This window comes from Lontra canadensis, unplaced genomic scaffold, assembly GCF_010015895.1.
Source record: "Lontra canadensis isolate GAN:19392208 unplaced genomic scaffold, GSC_riverotter_1.0 scaffold6, whole genome shotgun sequence".
In the NCBI taxonomy this organism is placed as follows: Eukaryota; Metazoa; Chordata; class Mammalia; order Carnivora; family Mustelidae; genus Lontra; species Lontra canadensis.
Genome location: NW_022631000.1, coordinates 1,750,886 through 1,774,003, shown reverse-complemented (window position 1 = coordinate 1,774,003; position 23,118 = coordinate 1,750,886). Strand labels below are relative to the sequence as shown.

Genomic DNA, 23,118 nt, shown 5'->3' with positions numbered 1-23,118 from the left:
AGGTCAACTAATGGTAGTAACCCCAGAGTACCTAGGCCATACAGGTATTCTTCTTGTCTTGGTAATATTGTATTGTATTCTCTGTCTTGGTAATATTGTACAGACAGTGATTCTGGAAGACCAATAGGCTCTTAGGCAGGGGCTGGGCCGAGGGAATCAAAAAGTGCCAATGAAAAATCAGAAAGTGCCAATGACTTGAGACTGGAAAAATCTTTGAAAAAAGGTGAAAATGTGTGAGTGAGTGCATATGTGTGTTTGAAGTGGTGGTGCAGGGTATTAAAGATTGAAGACAGTGGCCAGGTTTATAAAATACAGGCAGAGTAGATGTGATTAAAATTAAGATGTGGTGAGAAAGTCTTTGACTGGAGTGACTGGCATTTGCCATGAACTAGCAATGTGTGAGCTTGTATTTCCAAGTGATTGGTTTACTATTTTGTTATTCATTCCTTTCCTCTTTCAATAAGCATTGAAAAACTGAAGTAGGACATATTTACTTACATTTTTATAAAACCAGCTGCACCAAATGCCTTATCTATAGTGACTACAAAATGAATGTTTCTGCTGATGGTCTGATAAAAGTCTCAGCACAATGGCATTTTGAGTAATCAGTTTTGCCTGTTGCCTTGACCCCTGAGTACCCTATGTAGTTTAATGCTATTTTTACCCCTAGGTTTTTTTTTTTAATGTAGAAAAACAGGAGATTTGGATTAAGACCTTGATTTATAAAATAGAATGCCTCAGATTCCTTATTTATTAATCATAAGCAAGAATATAAAATGTTTCCTGTGCTGGCTCTTTTATGCAATATTTTCAAACAAGTTGCCAAGTAAGATATAAAATATGAGTGAAAACTTATTCTCAGTTTTTCCTGGATTAAGTTTCCATCCCAAGTAGAAAGTACTCAGTTTAAGCTGGTAAGCTACTAACTAAAACAATCTTGTCTCTACTGGCTCTATTTAAAATGATTACAGATGAAGCTTTCTATTAAAGTTTGCAGACAGTCTGTGATTAAGAATGCCTTTGGCTTGAAGCCATATATATATATATATATATATACACACACACACACACACATACATATATATATATAATTTTTTCAAGACATGGGGACAGGACCAGCAGTTTCTAGACTCGGTTTCAGTTAGTAGAAAACCAGATTCAAAGGTTCAGGATTAAAGTAACATGTGAATCTTGAAATTTTAGCTTCTTCTCAGTTAAAACAAAAACCTGCCAAAAGCAATTGCATCATAGCTAAAGAAAAGATATTATGACCTCTCTTATTTAGAAAGTTAAGCTGTCTTGTAGATGCAGATACATGCCAATTTGATGCTGGTACATGCCAATTAGAAACTGGGCCAAGGCCACTAATATGTCACAGAAGCTGCCAGATGGTCATAAGAGTCCAATTACAGGCCAGGCCAGCATTCAGTTCATGCTCGTAAGGCAAAGGCCTGGATATGATTAGCAGATCCCTCAAGGCATACTGTAGTATCTTGTCACCAATATCAAGGTTTTTGGGAATTAGATGTAGAAACCTGTTCCATTTTGTTATTTAGCATTTAGGGTGCTCTCTAACAGTTGTTCAATGTGCAAAGTTGTATTTATGTTAGGTTTACAAAGCCAAATAACTCTAACATGACATAAATTAAATCTGGAAATGAGCTCCGTTATAGGGTTACGGCCTGTCCAATTCTGGAAGGAAAAAATAAAACGTAATTCTGAATCATGCATAGGAAAAAAGAAACATACTTGATGAACTTGTTTTAGTTAAGATACTGCATGAGTTTATTTTTATTTTTTTAAAAGATTTTATTATTTATTTGACAGACAGAGATCACAAGTAGGCAGAGGCAGAGAGATAGAGGAGGAAGCAGGCTCCCTGCTGAGCAGAGATCCCGATGTGAGGCTCGATCCCAGGACCCTGGGATCATGACCTGAGCCGAAAGCAGAGGCTTTAACCCACTGAGCCACCCAGGTGCCCCTACTGCATAATTTTAAATTTTAGGTTCAAATTCTTAGATCATTCTAAAGGAAATACAGTATATTATTTGTTTTCTGGGAGCAGTTGCCTTACATGGTTAAGGGTGGATAATAATGAAGAAGCTAAGTTTATGGGGGCAATTTCAACAAAGGTGAGATGGCTTTATGAAAAATACAAAATCCATTTCATTAATAAGTCCTAAATTTAGCCATGTGCCTTACAAATACTGATGTTTATCTTCAGAGAGTCTAGGTAAAAAGATATAGAAGACTCAGGCCAGACTAGCTAACCATTTCTGGAAACCAATTTCAACAGTATATTTCTTTGAGAGTTGATAAGAAATTTCTTTTTTTTTTTTCATTTTACTTTATTTTATTTCTTTTCAGTGTTCCAAAATTCATTGTTTTTCATTTCTCTTCATTTCTTTACATGAAATCTAGTGATTTTTTAAAGCATAGCTTAAATATGTAGTTTAAAAATTTAGAAATATATATGAAAAACTAATCTTTAAGTGAAGCATTTGAGGCATATTCTCAAATCCTTAAAGTGCCAAAAACTATATCCTTTAAGAATGATTCTTCTAGTTAAACATGGCAAATCAACTTCAAAAATGCCACTAAACTAAAAATGAAGGCAACTGAAAAAGGTATAAATTTATAAGGACCACACAATCAGGAGAGAACAATAGTAGTGGAGAGATTTCAACAACATTTTAGAAAATGGAAAATGGTTGAAACTGGATGGAAGTGATTTAGCAGAAAGGAAGAGCTAGCACCTAGTTTTCTGGAGAGGTGGAAGCTAATAGTTGGTGAAGTTGTTTGACTTACTGGAGAAAAGGTTTAGTAGTTGGAGACACAAGGTACTACAGAAAGTAAAGAGTTTAAAAGAAGGACTTTGGTTGAAAGTTTATATTTAGAATGATTAGTCTTATTCCCACCCCTCATTGGCTATATCTCCTGCCCAGGAAGCCAAGCAACTATCTGGTTAATGCTTCCTTTCATCTTGCTCTTCCTGGCAGTAGACAGAAGGTTTATTCTCTGGAAAGAACAAGAGGACCCAGAAATCTGGCAAAGGAAAGATAGGACAGAGGTTGAGACTCACTTCCTTTTCCTAGGCAAATTTCGAATGTCATGAACCAGGCTTATATATTGCATGCAGGAGCCTACTGAATTTTTCTCTGGAAAAATGAAATGGACTAAGAGAGATGCCACAAGAGAGTGACATTTGGTGGGCATAGTAAATACAGCTTGCTCTCCTAGTACTCTGCTATGAAGTTCACTAATCAATAAGCCTCACACATGCACAAAATATTCCATCAGCTTTTTAGTGTCTCTTTTTAATATGAATAGACAGCTAAGTGTCCAACATGAGAGCAAATAAACAACAAAAGATAAAAGGTTCAAAACAATTATAATCAATATTCTCAAACAGATAAGGGAAGAATTTCAGCCATGAGACAAAAAGAGAACAAGAAAAATTGGAATAAATATGTAGGAGGAAGGCTTGAAGATAGAGGAAATCTCTCCAAGAGATGAAAAATTTAAGAATATTAGATAGAAAATCAGCCCAAAAGATTCAACATCCCAATAAAAGGTATTATAGAAAAAGGGACCATAAAAAACACTGGGAAAAGAGTGATCAAAGAAATAACAAAACAAAAACTTTCCAGAACTGAAGGAAACTTTCTAGAATATGAAACTCTAAACTGCATGCCCATTATGTATACAATATGATGAACATGAAAAATATCCACTGAGGAGCATCATTGTGAAATTTCATATCATGGACAAACAAAAAAGACTAAACATTTCTGAAAAGAAAAACAATAACTTATAAAATACAAAGAGTCCAGAAACAGAATTGTGTTGGACCTTGCAGCAGCAGTAAGGCAAGTTAGGATTTAATAGAACAATGCCTTCAAAATTATGAGGAAAATTTATTTGCAAATTAAACTTTTATACCCAGCCAGATTGTGAGTCAAGTTAAGAGTAAAATAAAGGTATTTTCAGGTATTTTAGATCTCAAAAAATTGATTTCCCATCCATAGATAGTAAAGACTGTATTCCAGCAAAATAAAGGGCTAAACCAAGAAAGAGTAAGATATGGGATTCAGCAAATAAGGAAACTAATACAGGAGTGTTGAAGGGACAGTAAAGAGAAATCTCAATTGGTCAACACACCAAGAGAATAATCAACTCAGAGTGGAAAAGGAGTACAGAGGCCTGCAGGGAACAGCAATGAGTGATCTATTTGAGCATATGGAAGATATTATTCATGGACATGTGGAAAAGATATTGGAATATATGGAAAGAATTAACAGTAGGAACACAACAAATGAGGCAAATGAAGAAATGAGGTAATTACTAATGCCATGAAAACAGAGAGTTGTACAAGAAAGGAGGAATGATTATAGCTTTCCCCCCATCAGCAGTGAACAGTAGTTTCGTGATCATAATCATGAGATACTGACAACTGTTTTAACCAAAATGTGATCTTGTGTTAGCAGGGGAATTAGCAGTTAGAGAGGGAATACAGGGTAGATGGGAGAGCTGTGTCCTCATATGCTACCTCAGGAAGTTAACAGATCATGTCAGGAGCTGATAAATAAAAAAAAAAAAACAACAGTATAAACTATATATTAGCAAATATGAAAAACAACTAAAAGCTAAGGGTAGTTTCCTCTGAAGAAAGACTTAGCATGAGAGTAGGAAAGGTGACTTTTTTTTTTATGAAAAACTTTTAATAGTGTTTGATTATCACTTTGGTAAAAAAAAAATTAAATTACCATTTTACAACAAAAACAAATATGTTCATTGTAAAAATAAAAAAAATTAGAACTTTTTTTTTAGTTTCTTTTGGGTTTAGTCAAAAGTTATTTAGTACATACCCATCAAAATGTCTCAAATTAAAAGAGTGATAATTCCACATATTTACAAGGATATAAAGCAACCAAAACTATTATACATGGATGGTGGGAGTACAAAAATGGTACACTGGTTTTGGAAAAAAGTCTGTCAGTTTTTAGAAAACTAAACAAGACTCAGCAATTCTACTCCTATGTATTTACTCAAGAGAAATAAAAATGTCTGTTCACTAAAAGACCTGTATGTGAATGTTCATGGCAGATTTATTCATACTAGCTCCAAACAGGAAGTAGCCTCAGATATCCATCAATAGAATAATAGATAAATTGGGGAGTACTCATATAATTGAGTATTATGAAGTGTTATGAACTGAATTGTACCCCCTCCCTCCCATTCATATTTTGAAGTCTCAACCCGCAATGTGATTGTATTTGGAGACAGGGACTTTAAAGAGGTTGTAAAAGTTAAAGAAGGTCCTAAGGGTGGGGTCCTAATCCAACAGGACTGGTGTTTTTATATGAGGAAGAAGAGACATCAAAGAGATACACATAGCAGAAAGACCATGCAAGGACACAGTGAGAAACTGGCCATCTGGAAGCCAAGGAGAGAGGCCTTGGGAGAAACCAAACCTGTTGACACTTTGATCTCGGACTTCCAGTCTCCAGAACTGCAAGAAATAAATTTCTGTTGTTTAAGCTACCCAGTCTGTGGTATTTTGTTATGGCAGCCTGGACAAACTAACATGCTCAACGATGGGAAAAAAAAAAAAAAAAAGAATCACTATACATCAACAGGATGAATCTAAAAAACACTGCACTGAATAAAAGCTTTGAACAAAAGAGCATATCCTACATGATTTCATTTACATGACATCAGAACAGTGGTTGGCCCTGGAGCATGGATTCTGGAATAGCAATTTGGAAGTGGCATGAAAGGATTTTGGGGTGACAGTAATGTTCTTTAAACTGTAGGGGTTTGTGTTACAAAATTTTATCAATTTGTCAAAAATCTATGAATGGTACCTTTGACATTTATGCATTTGATTGCATATCAACTTTACCTCGAAAGGAAAAAAGAAAATCTTTAAATACCGAACTTCACTTAATGATATACATGCTGAAGTGTCTGGGAGGAGTGTACTGATTTTGCCAATTATTTTGAAATGTGGCAAAAATTAGGTGATTGATGGATGAATAGTGTTTCTGAACACACTGTAAAATTTTGGACTTTGAGGACACTGATGGTGAGGGCCTGCAGAAAGTAAGGAAAATCTTATCAGAAACTGGGGGGAAGAGAATCTTTGTTAAGTGGTGGAACAAAGTTTAGCAATACTGTTGTCTGCAGGCATGTGGAAAATAGAAAATATGTCTAATGTTATGGGTAATCCAATGAAGGAGATTCAAATAATGTTGAGGGTGTCACCAACTTTCTTCTATGGCTTATAGTAAAATGGAAAAGGAAGAAGTTAAATTGAAAAAAGGACTATCAAAGAAGTCAAGGTACATGCGTGCAAATCCATCAACACCTCAGAAAGAACAAAGGTGGTACCTCAGAGTACTATTCAGTCACATAAGAGCTCTTTAAAGAAATTAAAAGTGTGTCTCACAGATTCTCTCAAACATGCCTTAGGAAGCTTAAGAGGTACTGTTCCTCATCTAAGCAGGCATCCATGGAAGAGAAAACTTTATCTGGAAAAGATTTGTGGGGTGACTTCTGCTCAATGGAGTAACCCCAACAAGAACCACAGAAGACCTACAAAATTCTTCAAGGTGTTATATATTCAGAAATACCTCTAGTTTGAGCTGAGAAGGTAAGAGATGAAATACAATGAGGCAAAGTCATCGAACCCTGAGAATTCTACTGTCAAGAAGCAGGCAGAAAGAACTGTTCCATTGTAAATACAAGCTACCACTCATTAAAAAAAAAAAAAAAAAAAAAAAAAAAAGAAGGATGACTCAGAGGGTAACACAAGGAACCCAAAAGCAGAGCTGAGAACCATGGAACGACCTCAGGAACCTGGGCCTTAACACTTAATAAAGAAACTCCCAACATTTTCAAATACTGTGGGACCAATGACTCCTTATGCCAATTACTTGAGTAGAAATGTCTCTAAAAGTTAGTCTATGCTTGTATTTGTTTCCCAGGCTGAGAAGAAATGTACTCAAGGAGCTATACTTAAGGAACTAAAACCGAGGACCCTCAAATGCCCCTGAACCTGATTAGACAATGAAATTCTAAGCACTGAGCTCATGCTGTAAAGGGAAGGGACTTTTGCTTTCTTTGAGAGGGGTGAATATATTATGCATATGGGAGGGATATAAATTCCTGGGGCCAGAGGGCAGACCAAGGAAGCTAGATTCTAGAATAGCTACCATTGATCTCTAGGTATTCATTCTCACCTTTTGAATTACTGACTCAATTCCTTTTTTTTTTTTTTTTTTTAAGATTTATTTATTTATTTGAGAGAGAGAGAGAGAGAGAGAGGAAAGGGTGGAGGGAAAGGAAGAGAGAAACTTAAGCAGATGTTATGCTGAGCGTGGAGCCTGTTGCGGGCCTTGATTTCAGACTCTGAGACCAAGACCTGGCTGAAACCAAGAGCTGGATGCTTAACTGACTGAGCCACCCAGGTGTCCCAAGAATAAACTTGAAGATGAAGAGTGGGAGAAATATGAAATTATCAGTGCTCAAATAAATTAATATTAAGAAAATACAATTGTTGAGAAAGGTGACTAAAGAGGGAGAAGAATAAGTACTCTTACTGAGGAGTCCTTTATGATCTGAGGAGCTAAGCAAAAGGCTACCTTAAAAAAAAGATGCCCAGTGTGGTCTCTGAGGGAGAGAAGATGGGTCATGGAACCATGGCTATTGACCTCATGGAGCCATCAATGAAAAGTCACAAAACCCCTCGTAAGGAATTATATTCTGGGAACCATAATTACAAAGTCACTAGGGTTGGCTCTGAAGTGACTGATGTTGAAGAGGGAAGAGGGTGATGCAATCTCTAGAAGTAGGGAATTCATCATCTTTTTGGAAGCAATATCTGGAAAAAAAGAAGTACTGGCAAATCTTTATACTTACATTATTAAGGAGGCCAAAGATGATTATTTAGATGTGAAATGGTTGCTAGAGATGATGCAGTTGTATGGGTAAAAAACTTTTATAAAGTTATAAATCTGCTGCTTGAAAATACTGAACAGATGGGAGGCATGGACTCAGTAATAGAAATGTGAGGCCCAGCTATGGCAAAAGAGGGAACTCGATCTAACCCAATATATATACTTACCTGTTGATATTTAAGACTAAATGCATATTATATCAAGTGGCATAATGCCAGGAAGTTCCTATACAAGTATAAAAAACCCCTTAAAGAACAGCAAAGCAGGGCACCTGCATGGTTCAGTTGGCTAAGCGTCTGGCTTCGGCTCAGGTCATGATCCCAGGGTCCTGGGATCAAGCCCTCATACTAGGCTCTCCACTCAGTGGGGAGTCTGCTTCTCCTTCTCCCTCTGCATGCCCCCTTCTCCCTTGTGCATGCACTCTTTCTCTCAAGTAAATAAATAAAATCTTTAAAAAAAAAAAAGGAAGAGTAAAACAATGAAACAAATTTGAAAAAAATTCAAAACTTAAATATAGCACAAAATAATTTCTCTTTTCTTTTGTTTTGAGCCAGGGAAAAAATATAATAAGTTACCATTAAAAAACAAATACTCTGTTACATCTGTCAAATGAATCAAGTGGCTAGCACTGTGCTAGGTACTATAGGGAAAACGAAAGAAGCTCTCGCCCGCCAGTCGCTTATGAACAAGTTGGAGACTCAAGCTCTATGTATGTAAACAACTCTAGAAGGATTCGCAAGGTCAGCCTGCCAATAAGAAGGTCATCCTTGGGGCCCCTGGGTGGCTCAGTGGATTAAAGCCTCTGCCTTCGGCTCGGGTCATGATCCCAGGGTCCTGGGATCGAGCCCCACGTCGGGATCTCTGCTAGGTGAGGAGCCTGCTTCCCTTCCTCTCTCTGACTCTCTCTCTGCCTACTTGTGATCTCTCTCTCTCTCTGTCAGATAAATAAACAAAATCTTAAAAAAAAAAAAAAAAAAAGAAGGTCATCCTTGGGGTGGTCAGATGATTTCCAGAGGGAGAAGAGTAGCTGGAAAGAGAGAGGATGGGAACCCACAGAGGAGCAAGAAGGGCTGTTTGGGCAGTCAAGGGCAGTGGAAGAGAGATCCCAGCTCAGTCAAGGGTGGGGGGATTGGAAGAAGGACACTGGGTCACCAGAGTCTAAGAAACTCCTGTGGGTAGTAGATGGCTTACAAGTGGAGACACAAAGGACTGAGAAGGAAAGAGTGGTGAAAAAACTAGAATCCTGGTATAATCATCCAATCTTTCATTTCACAAATAATGCCAATTTAGGGTGAGGTTCTGTGCTAGGTGCTATGGAGATGCACAGTTAAACTCTGTCCTGGAGGTATACAGCCTGGTATGGGAACCAGGAGCTAGATGAAGAGCACTCATATGAGGCAGTGGGGAACAAGAAGATTTCACTGAGTTCTCTGGCCAGAGAAATTAGGACAGACTTGAGAAAGGGGTTAGGGCATTTGGTCTACCTAAGACTTGGGTTCTTTAAAGTAATTTGGCAGTTAAGGACATTAGAGCGTGGTTAAAATGAGCACTAAAATCTTAAACTTTTGTAATTTTTTTTTTTTTTCTTGGTAGAAAATAGCAACAGCATGGGACCAAAAAAGCACATGAGGATATGTTGAATCCAATTTTCCTAAATTGAAAGAGAAGGGACAGGTGAAAAAGAGACAGGTGAAAAGCAGCATCATCCTCAGCTCCTGGCTCACAGCCAGCCAAGTGGGACATGACTCCCAGAACCCATGCCTGTGAGCCTCAGATAATTTGTAAAATGGGGTACTCCCTACCTCACAGGGCATAGGTATTCCCTACTTCATAGGATCATTTAAGTCATTGTGTCTTGCACAGTGCTTATGGAGAGTGCTTAGTAAATGGCATTTACTATAGTTCAAACATAAGTTGAAAAAAGATAGGTGAATGCTCAAGAAATGGGGAATGTATTTTGCTTTCTCCTTTCCCACTTTTCCCTCTTCTTCCTATGATTCTCTGACATTTATCTAACTTGATGGTTCTAAGAAAAGAAGAGCCAAGGAAGAAGGAGCTTAAAAAAGGTAAAATTTAGCAATGTGGACAAAAAGACCAAAAAAATAAGTAAAGGTAGAGACTTGGGCAAATTTAATTTTTCTATAGTGAGTCTTGAAAAAGTAAGGAACTAGCAAGAAGAAAATCAAGAAAGAAAGTAAGGAAAAAGAAAGCCCATGGGGGTCTAAAGAAATATATTTGGAAACAAGTTCTGTAGGTAGGAACTACAGAGGCCAGAGTCAAAGAAGGCATGACTATGGCGTGGTCAGTAGGATAAGCAAAGGTAAAATTAAATTCCACGTTGGTGAAATAAATCAAAAGGCTAAGGATGTTAACCTATAGGCTTTCTGAAGGAATGGCTGAAATTAAAACTGAGGAGGGAGTCTGGGAAGATGGCAGAATAAGAGGATCCTAAGCTCACCTTATTCCATGGATACACACCCAAATAGCAGCCACATCAGTGCAATGAACAAAGAAAATGACCCAGAGAAAGATTAAAATCACACCATGCACCTTTTCTGACTACAATGGTATGAAACTAGAAATCAATCACAAGAAAAAACACAAACACATGAAGCTTATGTAACATGCTACGAAACAATGAGTAGGTCAACCAATAAATCAAAAAGGAAATAAAAAAATAAAGGGAAATAAATGAAAATGACAACACAACCATTGGAAATCTTTGGGATAGAGCAAAACTATTGAAAAGGGAAGATTATAGCAATATAGGTCTACCTTAATAAGCAAGAAAGATCCCAAATAAACAACCTAACTTTAGACCTAAAGGAGAAAGAAAAACAAAAAAACAAAACAAAACAAAACAAAACAAAAAAACAAAGCTTAAAGCCAGTAGAAGGAAGGAAATAAAGATTAGGGCAGAAATAAATAAAGACTAAGAAAACAACAGAACAGATCAATGAACCCAGGGTTGGTTATTTGAAAAGATCCAACAAAATTGATAAATGATTAGCCAAACTCATAAAAAACAAGAGAGAGAACTCAAATCAAGTCAGAAATGAAAGAGGAGAAATTACTGACATGACAGAAATACAAAGGGTTGTAAGAGATTATTATGAAAAATTATATACCAACAAATTAGACAACCTAGAAGAAATGGATAAATTCTGAGGAGCATATAACTTCCCAAAACTGAATCAGGAAGAAATAGAAAATCTGAACAGACTGATTACTGGCAATGAATTCAAATTAGTAATAAAAAAACTCCCAACAAACAGAAGTCCTGGACCAGATGGCTTCACAGGTGAATTCTACCAAATATTTACAGAAGGGTTAATACCCTTTCTTCTCAAACTGTTCCAAAAGCTACAAGAGGAAGGAATACATCCAAATTCATTCTATGAAGACCAGCATTACTGGGATACCAAAACCAGATAAAGACACTACAAAAAAAGAGAACTGTTGGCAAATATCTCTGATGAACACAGATGCCAAAATCCTCAACAAAATATTAGTAAACGGAATCCAACAGTACATTTAAAAAAATGACTCACCACAACCAAGTGGGATTTATTCCTGGGATGCAGGGTGGTTCAGTATTCTCAAATCAATGAATGTGATATATCACATCAACAAGAGAAAGGATAAAAACCATCTGATCATTTCAACAGATGCAGAAAAAGCTTTTGACAAAGTACAACTATCCATTCATGATAAAAAACTCTCACCAAAGTAGGCTTAGAGGGAAGATACCTCAACATAATAAAGCCCATATAAGAAAAATCTGCAGCTAACATCATACTCAATTGTGAAAAACTGGGAGTTTTCTTCTAAGATCAGGAACAAGACAAGGATATTTACTCTCACCACTTTTACTCAACATAGTACTGGAAGTCCTAGCCACAGCAATCAGACAAGAAAAGAAAGAGATAGCCAAATTGGTAAGGGAAATTTCACTATTTGCAGGTGACATGATACTCTATATAGAAAACCTGAAAGACTCCACCAAAAAACTACTATAATGGACAAATGAATTCAGTAAAGTAGCAGGATACAAAAGTAATATACAAAAATCTATTGCGTTTCTATACAACAATAATGAAGTAGCAGAAAGAGAAAATAAGGAAACAATCTCATTTACAATTTCACCAAAAATAATAAAATACCTAGGAATAAACTTAACCAAGGAGGTGAAAGACTTGTACTCTCAAAACTATAAAACACTGATAAAAGAAATTGAAGATGGCACAAATGGTAAGATATTCCATATTCATGTATTAGGAGAACAAATATTATTGAATAACCAAAGCAATCTTGAAAAAGAACAAAATTGGAGACACTGAAATCGCAGATTTCAAGACATATTACAAAGCTATAGTAATCAAAATGGTATGGTACTGGCACAAAAACAGTAGATGAATGGAGGAAAATACAGAGCCCAGAAATAAACCTATGTTTTTATGGTCAATTAATCTATGACAAAGGAGGCAAGAATATGCAATGGGAAAAAGACAGTCTCTTTAACAAATGCTGTTGGGAAAACTGGACAGCTATCTGACAAAGAATAAAATCTGACCACTTTTTTACTCGATACACAAAAATAAACACAAAGTGGATTAAAGACCTAAATATGAGACTTGAAAGCCCAAGATTCTTAGAGGAAAACAGGCAGTTATCTCTTTGACATCAGCTACAGAAACATTTTTCTAGATATGTCTCCTTTGGGTAAGGGAACAAAAGCAAAATCAAACTATTGGGACTACATCAAAATAAAAAGCTTTTGCATAGAGAAGCAAATCATCAACAAAACAAAAAGACACCCAACTGAATGGGAGATGTTTGAAAATGATATATCCAAAAAAGTTAATATTCAAAATATATAAATAACTTATGCAAACTCATCACCAAAAACCCAAATAATCCAAGTAAAAATGGGCAGAGGATATAAAAGGACATTTTTCCAAAGTAGACATACAGAGATGGTCAGGAGACACATGAAAAGATGCTCAATATCACCAAAAATCAGGAAACTGTAAGTCAAAACCACAGTGAGATATCCCCTGACATCTGTCAGAATGGCTAAAATAAAACACAAGAAATAACAAGTGTTGAAGATGTGGAGAAAAAGGAACTCTCCTGTACTGTTGGTGAGAATGCAAGCTGGTGCAACCACTGTGGAAAACAGTATGGATGTTTCTTAAAAAGTTAAAAACAGAATTACCATATATTCCAGTAATTCCCCTACTGGGTTTATCAAAACAAAAACACTAATTCAAAAAGATATATGTACCCCTATGTTTACTGCAGCATTATGTATAACCGCCAAGATATGGAAGCAAACCAAGTGTCCATCCATAGATGAATGGAAAAAAGACTTGTCTCTCTCTCTCTCTCTCTCTCACACACACACACAGACACACACACAAAGACACACAAACACACAGACACACAGACACACACACAAAACGTAATATAACTCAGCCATAAAAAAGAATGAAATCTTGTCATTTGTAACAACATGCATGGACCTTGGGGGTATAATGTTAAGTGAAATAAGGCAGTCAGGGAAAGACAAATACCATATGATTTCACTCATATATAGAATTTAAGAAACAAAACAAAGGAACAAAGGTCGAAAAAAAAGAGACAAACCAAAAACAGACTCTTAACTATAGAGAATAAACCGGTGGTTGTCAAAGGCGAGATGAGTGGGGGAATGGGTAAAATAGGTAAAGGGGATTAAGAGTACACTTATGTGTACTCTTATGGTGTACTGTCATGTACTCTCATGGTGAGCAGTAAGTAATGCATAGAATTGTTGAATCATTATATTGTACACATGAAATTAATATAACACTGTTAATTATAGTTGAATTAAAAATGTAAAATAAAATAATAGCAAAAAGAAAAAACAAAACCTAAAACTGATATGCAGCTTTGGAGCAAAATATTTAATGGCTGGAGAGAAACCAAGATGATCACCTATTAAATATGTGTATCTTTCTGTAATCCTCTATTCCAACAGGAAAAAATAATAAAATAAAGAAGATGAAGTGTTATTTACTAAAGTTATCATCACTTTGGTGCTTACTCTTTGCCAACCACTGTTTGAAGTGCTTAACAAGTATTAGCTATTTATCTATTTATCTATCTATCGAGAGAGAGAGAGAGAGAGAGAGAGCAAGCACAAGAACAGGGAGCGCCAGAAAGGGAGAAGCAGGCTCCTTGCTGAGCAAGGATCCTGATGTGGAACTTGATCCCAGGACCCTGGAATCATGATTTGAGCCAAAGGCAGATGCATAATCTACTGAGTCCACCAGGTATCCCAAGTATTAGCCATTTAATCTCTACTTCAACTCTGTGAAGAAAATATACTTATTATCACCATTTTACCAATGAGGAGACAGAGGCACAGAGAGTTTAACTTGCTCAAGGTCGCACTGCTTGTTGGTAAACTGATTCTCACAATTATCCTGAGCCTAGTTACAAACTGGGTAGAGTCACCCTCTCATGGGAATGAGTTTAGGGCCACTTACAATAATAATAAGACCACAAATCACTGCTATGAAGAAGATAATAATTTTAATTGACGGTAGGTAATCCTTTTAAAAAAATCATACATGGTTACCAATCAGGTTTGAGGGATACATAATATGAAAGGGCTGCAAATGGATGTGAGTGGCCAGTAGAAAGATTAAGAAGGAAAAAAAAGGTTCTAAGTCCAGAAAGCAAAGTGTATCAAATGACTTTTGGTAATACTGAAGGTAGAAGTCCCATGATAAATATTCATACAGTTCATGTTAGGTAGACATGAGACCCTTAGAGTCTGCTGGCATGGTGCTGTAATCACGCAGTGGTATGATAAGTAATTTTACATATCTTTATACTATTTTTCTTCTCCTAGGAACTGTAGCAAACAGTGTACTACTGGATCTTTGGTAAAGATGTGGTATAAGAATCTAAGATATCATTATTGTAAAATACCTGTATATTGGAAAAAAATATTAGGGGGAAAATAGACCTTGCTTATCATTAATGAAGCATGTTTTTTCCCAAGGAAAGAGGATAAAAAGCTTCCTTCAAAGTCCACCAACAACTGATGTTAAAGAACAGGGAATGGTGTAGAGGAGTAGAAGCTGATTCCAGAATTTAACAGTTGTGACTCCTACAGTACTGTCACCTGTTTGGTCTTCTTTGACAGGGCTGGTACTGGAGCTGTCTCCTGCTCCATTTCTGGGTCTCCTCCTCCTTCACCACCTGATGCTTCTACAAAATATAAAGTTTAAAAATTAGAAAAGCATCTCTCTCTCTCTTTCTTTCTCCCATTGCTAGTGCAAACTTGGTACCACCTCTCTAGAAAGCTCTATGCCTTGATTCAGTAATTCTGCCTCTAAGAAGCTGAATTCAAGGAAACAATCCAAAATATAGAAATCTAAGCACCAAGATGTCAGTCTAATTCGTAAAACTGCAAAACTGAAGATTATCTAGATGTCTTACTTTTGAGAATGTTTAATTATGGAGCACTTAAACTGATTTTACAGATATTAAACTCCTCATTTTCAGATAAGAAAACTGCCGTTTAGAGGGGTAAGGCATTTTGCCCCAGGTTACAGACCTGGGAACCCCAATCTATTTGAGTCCAAAGTCTTCTCCACAAATGATACTGCCTGACCTCAAAAACAGTAGCTCTTGACACCTGTATGCTAGTCCGAGGGGGAATGTTAAGAAATGGTGACAAAAAGATTATAGATCATGAGAAACACTTATTTTGAATTTTTTAAATCTTTCAACAATGGAAAAAAATAAATTCTTACTCTAAGAGTCAGGAAAAATCAAAGTTTTAGGTTTTTCTGTCTATAAAGCTCTCTTGAAGAAACATAGCAACCACAGTCTCTTCCCATAATGCCATACTGCCTTCCAGATTTTAGTGGTTGCTTTCCTTATCTGTCTATCTATCTATCTATGCTTCAGATCTCTATTGCTTTTTCTTAATTTAAATTTTAGTTAGTGAACATACAGTGCAATATTGGTTTCTGGAGTAGAATTCAATGATTCATCACTTATGTACAACACCCAGCACTCATCACAGCAAGTGCCCTCCTTAATACCCATCACCAATCTAGCTCATCCCCCATCAACACTGTTCTCTATAGTTAAGAGTCTCTTACAGTGTATTTCCCTCTCTCCCTCCCTTTTTTTTTCTTTCTCTCCTTCCCATATGTTCATCTGTTTTCTTTCTTAAGTTCCACATATGAGTGAGATCATCTGGTATTCGTCTCTGACATTTCACTTAGCATAATACATTCCAGCTCCATCTAGGTCATTGCAAATGGCAAGATTTCATTTTTTTGATGGCTGAGTATTATTCCATTATGTGTGTGTGTGTGTGTGTGTGTGTGTGTGTATACACACACTCCACCTCTTCTTTATCCATTCATCAGTTGACAGACACTTGGGCTCTCTCCATAGTCTGGCTATTGCTGATAATGCTGCTATAAACATCGGGGTGCATGTACCCCTTTGAATCTGTATTTTTTATCCTTTAGGTAATATTTCATAGTGCAATGTTAGATTATAGGATAGTTCTATTTTTAAATTTTTGAGGACTCTCCATAGTGTCTTCCAGAGTGGCTGTACCAGTTTGCATTCCCACCAACAGCGCAAGAGGGTTCCCCTTTCTCTGCAACCTCGCCAACACCTGTTGTTTCTTGTGTTGTTAATTTTAGCCATTCTGACAGGTGTGAAGTGGTATCTCAGCATGGTTTTGATTTGTATTTCTTTGATCATGAGTGATTTGAACATTTTTTTCATTCATGTGTTGGTTAGCTAGGTTAGCTGGATGTCTTCTTTGGAAAAATGTCTATTCATGTCTTCTGCCCATTTTTTCTTTCTTTCTTTTTTTAAAGATTTTATTTATTTATTTGACAGAGATCACAAGTAGGCAGAGAGGCAGAGGGGGAAGCAGGCTCCCTGCTGAGCAGGGAGCTGGCTGCGGGGGCTCGATCCCAGGATCCTGGGATCAAGACCTGAACCAAAGGCAGAAGCTTTAACCCACTGAGACACCCAGGTGCCTCTTCTTTTTTTTTAAATTTTATTTTTTATAAACATATATTTTTATCCCCAGGGGTACAGGTCTGTGAATCGCCAGGTTTACACACTTCACAGCACTCACCATAGCACATACCCCAGGTGCCCCTTCTGCACATTTATTAACTGGATTGTTTTTGGGGTGTTCAGTTTGATAAGTGCTTTATAGATTTTGGATACTAACCCTTTATCAGATATGTCATTTGCAAATATCTTCTCTCATTCCATAGGATGCCTTTGTTGATTGTTTCCTTCCCTATGCATAAGTTTTTATCTTGATGAAGTCCCAAAAATTCATTTTTGCTTTTGCTTCCCTTGCCTCTGGTGATGTGTCTAGTAAGAAGCTGCTACAGCCAGTTAAAGAGGTTTCTGCCTGTGTTCTCCTTTAAGGTTTTGATGATTTCCTATCTCACATTTACGTCTTCCATCCATTTTGAATTTATTTTTGTGTGTGGTGTGAGAAAGTGGTCCAGTTTCATTCTTCCACTTGTTGCTCTTCAGTTTTCCAGACAAGTGGTTCCTCCCTTTAAATACATTTTTGAATTTTTAAAAGGCTTTACTCATTCTCTTTGAATTTCTCTACGAACTTCAAAGTCATCCCAGAATGTGAATTTGTGAGCAACCTTGGTCAGAATTCCTATTTAGGTCTCAATTAACCAAACTGGTAATCTTGTGCTTTTAAATGTTTGCACACTGTGGTGGCTAATTTTATGTGTCACAGGGTACCCAGATATTTGGTTAAACATTATTCTGGGTGTTTCTGTGAGGGTGTTTTTGGGTGAGATTAACATTTGAATGGTAGACTGAATAAAGCAGAGTGCCTTCCCTAGTGTGGGTGGGCAGTCTCATTAGATGAAGACCTGAATAGAAACAAAAAGGCTGAACTTCTGCTGAGTAAGAGAATTTTTTCTGCCTTTGGATTTTAACTGAAACATCAGCTTTTCCTGCATCTAGAGCCTGTCACGCTTCAGACTAGAACTACAACATCAGCTATCCTGGTTCTCAGGCCTTCTGACTAGGATTGGAATCTGGGTTCCAGCTTGCTGATTCACACTGCAGATGTTGGGACTTGCCAGAGTCATGGAGTGCATAGGCCAACTCCTTCTTTTATATACAGACAGATATAGATGTAGATATATAGATACAGATATGTATCTCCTATTGGTTCTGTTCTTTTAGAGAACCCTGATTAAGACATATACTTTTAACAGTATAGCATGGAAAAAATTACAAAAAAGGATTCTACCCATGGAATAATAGCAGTAAGGCAATTAATAGAGCTTTTAAATGATTATGTTGGCATTAAAAGTATTCATAGAATTTCTGCTTCTGGAAAGGCAATAATAGTTGCAGTAGTAGTATTTTTCTCTATTCCTTCTGCTAAGTACAGCTAAAAATCCTGGACCTTATATATAAAACAAACATAGGAAGTCTCTTAAAGGTAGAGAGAAGACAGTCTGGGACCTTTGGGTATAAGGGAAAACACAGCAGTTAGCTCCCTGCATTTTCTTTTTGCCTCATTATCTCAGGCTTAGGGTTAAAGAAGCCATAACTTGGAAATGCCAATGGGAGCAGATAAAAAAAGCCCCAACAAACATCTGTTCTGTTTAACAAAATGACCAGGAAAGGGGCCACCTAGCAAGACCAAAAATGTTTAGATAAAAACTATCTATGTTTAGATAAAAAACTGTGGTCTTGCCCCAATTAGCAAAGGCTGAGTGGGGAGCCTAGACTTCTACCCTTGCCAGGCTGTAATGAGGCAACCCAACTCCTCCTCCACCTGCCACTAGGGCAGTATCAGAGATGATCAAGCAGTGACTGAAATCCCAAAGGGATTTTCATCTCTTAAGGGTAATGACAAATCCCTGTTCCCCCCTCCTATCACTACCACCACCACTGCAGTATCAATAGAGACCACATGGTAGGCCTTGATTCCATCTCCTCAGGGAAATAATGAAGTGAACCTCTCCCTCCTCACTAGGATGGTGTTAGAGGAGGACTAGTAGAGAGTCATCATATATTGCCCAGTGGTATAAAGGCCTCACCTACCCTAGTGGTTTTAGCAACCACTTAAAAAGCTATACAAAGGAATATACTCAAAAACACTAAAATAAATCAAAACAGAATTCCAAAATGCTCAAGTAACACATAAGAAGTCAGGAAAGAGAAAACAGAGAAATTAAAAAGAGCAAACAGAAAAAACAGAATAAAATGTTAGATTTAAACCCTTACATATCAATAATCACATTAATGTAAATGGCCTAAAAATGCAAATTTAAAGATAGAGATTGACAGAGTAGATTAGAAAACATGATCTAACTATATGTTATTTACAAGGAACGTACCTCAAATATAACAACATAACAAGTTGAAAGGAAAATGATGGAAAAATTTTAACATATAAATATTTAAAAGATATTTTAAAGATTTTATTTATTTACTTGACAGACAAGAGAGACGGCACAAGCAGGTGGAGCGGCAGGTAGAGGGGCAGGCAGAGGGAAACAGGCTTCCCACTGAGCAGAGAACCTGACACGGGGCTCAACCGCTAGGACCCTGGGATCATGACCTGAGCCAAACGCAGATGCTTAACTGACTAAGCCACCCAGGTGCTCCACAATTTTTTTAAAAAAATATTTTATTTATTTATTTGAGAAAGAGGGTGAGAGAAAGAGAGCCCAAGCTGGGGAGAGGGGCAGAGGGAGAGGAAGAGGGAGAGGCAAGCTCCACACTGAACAGGGAGCCCGAGGTGGGGCTTGATCCACCCAAGCACCTCAACATACAAATACTGATCAAAAGAAAGCAGAGTGGCTATATTAATATCAGATAACTGACTTCAGAGTAAGGAAAACTACTTGAGAAAAGGACATTATATAACAATGAAAGTGTGGATCTGTCAAGAAGACATAACAATTCTTAATGTGTATGCACCAAACAAAAGAGCTACAAAATACATGAAGCAAAAACTGAGAGAAATGAAAGAAGAAACAGACAAAAGTACAGTTCAATTGCAAAGTTCAACAGTTCTCTCAGAGCAAGGATATAGAAGAATTAAGTGATAACCATTTCCCAATAGGATCTGATCAACATTTGCACTCAACATTCCACTCAACAGAATACACATTCTTTTTAAATGTTATGGAACATACCCTAAGATAGATCATATTCTAGGACATAAAATATAAACAAATTTAAAAGAAATGATGAACAGTACATATAAAAAAACTTACGGAAAATATTGTACTTATTAATGAAAGACTGAATGCTTTCTCTCTGATTGGGAAAAAGGCACAGATGTCTGCTCTGACCAGAATTATTCAATATAGTGCTAGAACTTTTAATCAGTGTAATAAGGCAAGAAAAGAAATGCAAATCATATACGTCAGAAAGGAAGACATCAAACTGTTCCCATTTGCCGATGACATGATTGTTTACATAGAAAATCCCAAGAAATCTAAAAAACTTCCCCCAAGTCCCTAAACTGTGCTAGAACTGAGTTTAGCAAAGTTGTAGAATAAAAGATAAACATGTAATTTTATTTTGATAAACATATAATTTTATTTTTATATGCTAGCAGTGAACATATGAACACAAAAATTAAAAACACAATGTCATTTACAATTGCTAAAAAAAAAACAAACCCCTAAAATACTTAGGTGTAAATTTAACAAAACATGTATAAGACTTTCATAATGAAGAACAGTGATGAAAGAAATAAAAGAAGACCTAAATAAACAAGAAGACATAACATGCTCATAGACTGGAAGACTAACCATGGTAAAGATGCCAGTTCTCCCCAAATTGACATACAGGTTTAACATAATTTCTATCAAAATCCCAGCAAGACTTTTCTCTAGATATATACAGATTATTATAAAATTTATGTAGAATGGGAAAGGAACTAGAATAGTTAAAGTGATTTTAAGACTTACTACATTATATAGCTATAATAATTAAGATTGTGTGGTATTGGCATAGGAACAGACATATAAATGAATGGAATAGAATACAGACCCAGAAAAAGACCCACACAAATATACCCAACTGATTTTTAACAAAGGCAATTTGATGGTGGAAAAATAACCTTTTCAACAAATAGGGAAAAAAAATTCATAGGCAGAAAAATTAATCCTTACTCAAGTTTCAGGTCGTATACAAAACTCACCTCAAAAATGGATCACAAACTTAAATATAAAATGTAAAACTCTAAAACCTTTAGAAAGAAAAGGAGAAAATCTTTAGGTTCTAGGGTTAGGCAAAGCTCTTAATTTTGCAACTAAAAATGCAATCAATAAGAACAATAATTGATAAGTTAGATTTTATCAAAATTGAAAACTTCTGCTTTGCAAAGACCCTGTTAAGAGGATGAAAAAACAAGCCACATAGAGGGAGAAATATTTGCAAACCACATTTCTAACAAAGGACAGATCAGTAACTAGACAATATAAAGAATTCTCAAAATTGAATACAAAAAAACTAGACAAGTGAATTAGGAAATGGCAAAAGATATGAACAGACGTCCACTGAAAAGTAAATAAGTACACAAAAACCATGTTCCATATCATTAGCCACTAGGGAAATGCTAATTAAAGCCATTAGATACTAGATATATAAAAGTGTTTAAAGGTCCATCCTTTTCTTCAGGAAGCCCAAATTATTATGCTGGAAAAGCCAACAGGTGTGTGGTTGGCTGTGGACCAGACCAGAGTACCATCCTACTACTGGGGGTACCGCTGTCACTGCTGTTCTCACTAGGACAGCCAGGAAGGCAGCTGGGTTCAGAGAAATGTAGAATTTAGAAATTCAACCCAAGGAGGCCATGATGGACTCTTCAAAAATAAAAGCTTCCTGGGTAAGGCTGTCAGATTAAATTTAAAAAGTACAAGTTATTGGATAATTTTTTAGTCTAAGTATGTCCCATGTATTGCATGGGAGATATCCACATGGTATTAAAATCATTCATTGTCGATCTGAAATTTACATTGAATGAGGTGGCATGCATTTTTATTTGCTAAATCTGGTAACCCCACCTGGGGAATTTCTTTCCCCATCAAAGCCACCTTTAGTCCTGTGAAATTTCTTATATTGGCTTCTATCCACGGAGCCTCCTTTTTCTTAACATCTTCCAATCTATCTTCATCTGGGATCTTTCAGGGAACCCCTGGCTGACTACACAGAATTCCTCCTTCCTGTTGTTGCGGCACTTCTACATCACATTGTAAATCAGCATATAATTTTATCCTTCCATACCGTGTGTCCCAAGTACTTAGCCCAGCATTGATTAAAAGTAAACATAAAGGGGTGCCTGGGTGGCTCAGTGGGTTAAGCCTCTGCCTTCAGCTCAGGTCATGGTCTCAGGGTCCTGGGATCGAGCCCCGCATCAGGCTCTCTGCTCAGCAGGGAGCCTGCTACCCCCCTCTCTCTCTGCCTGCCTCTCTGCCTACTTGTGATCTTTCTCTCTGTCAAATAAATAAATAAAATCTTAAAAAAAAAAGTAAACATAAAACCACTTACATAAATCTTTTTATTAACTTTAAAAGTCATTTTAAGATAAAATGGATAAAATGCAAATAAATAAATGTCAGGATCAAACTGTGATATGTTTAAAACTCCAATAATGCTTTAAAAAGAATTCTGAATTCTGTATTCCTCCATTGCCCAGAATCTGATAACTGAAGAGTATAGTCTGTATTTAGGCAATCTAACTGAAAATAACATTATTTTTAAAGGTGTGTGACTCTTATGCAACAAAACCCATGAGAAATACTTAAAATACCTTGTTAACCAAATGCTCTAAATTTGTATTCTCTGAGCCAAAAAATATTTCATCTGAAACCTTTTAAGATATAAAATGAGATCATCTCATATCACTGTAGGTTGAATACATTAGTTGTTTCTTTAGCCTGTGATGTTTTTTGGTTCCAAAAGAAAACTGCTTTTCTGAAATAAGGATGCTAGTTCTGTGATTTCCATTAAGAGAGTATTAAAAGTATGGGACCCAACCTACACAGCCTGGCTTCAGCTCCCAGGTTCCTCTAAAACTGCTGGCATTTGAGGAGGTTAAGCCAGACCT

General features: G+C 36.6%; 1 protein-coding gene across 2 annotated transcripts in view; it reads right to left on the bottom strand.

Annotated features, from left to right (window-relative positions):
• Window positions 1–23,118, bottom strand: part of CMSS1 (cms1 ribosomal small subunit homolog) — a 377,798-nt gene that overhangs the window by 20,274 nt on the left and 334,406 nt on the right. For both annotated transcript variants that reach the window (XM_032852028.1, XM_032852029.1), the window contains exon 2: window positions 15,139–15,224. In XM_032852028.1, coding sequence (XP_032707919.1) covers window positions 15,139–15,224 — 86 coding nt within the window. The remainder of the gene's footprint in view (window positions 1–15,138; window positions 15,225–23,118) is intronic.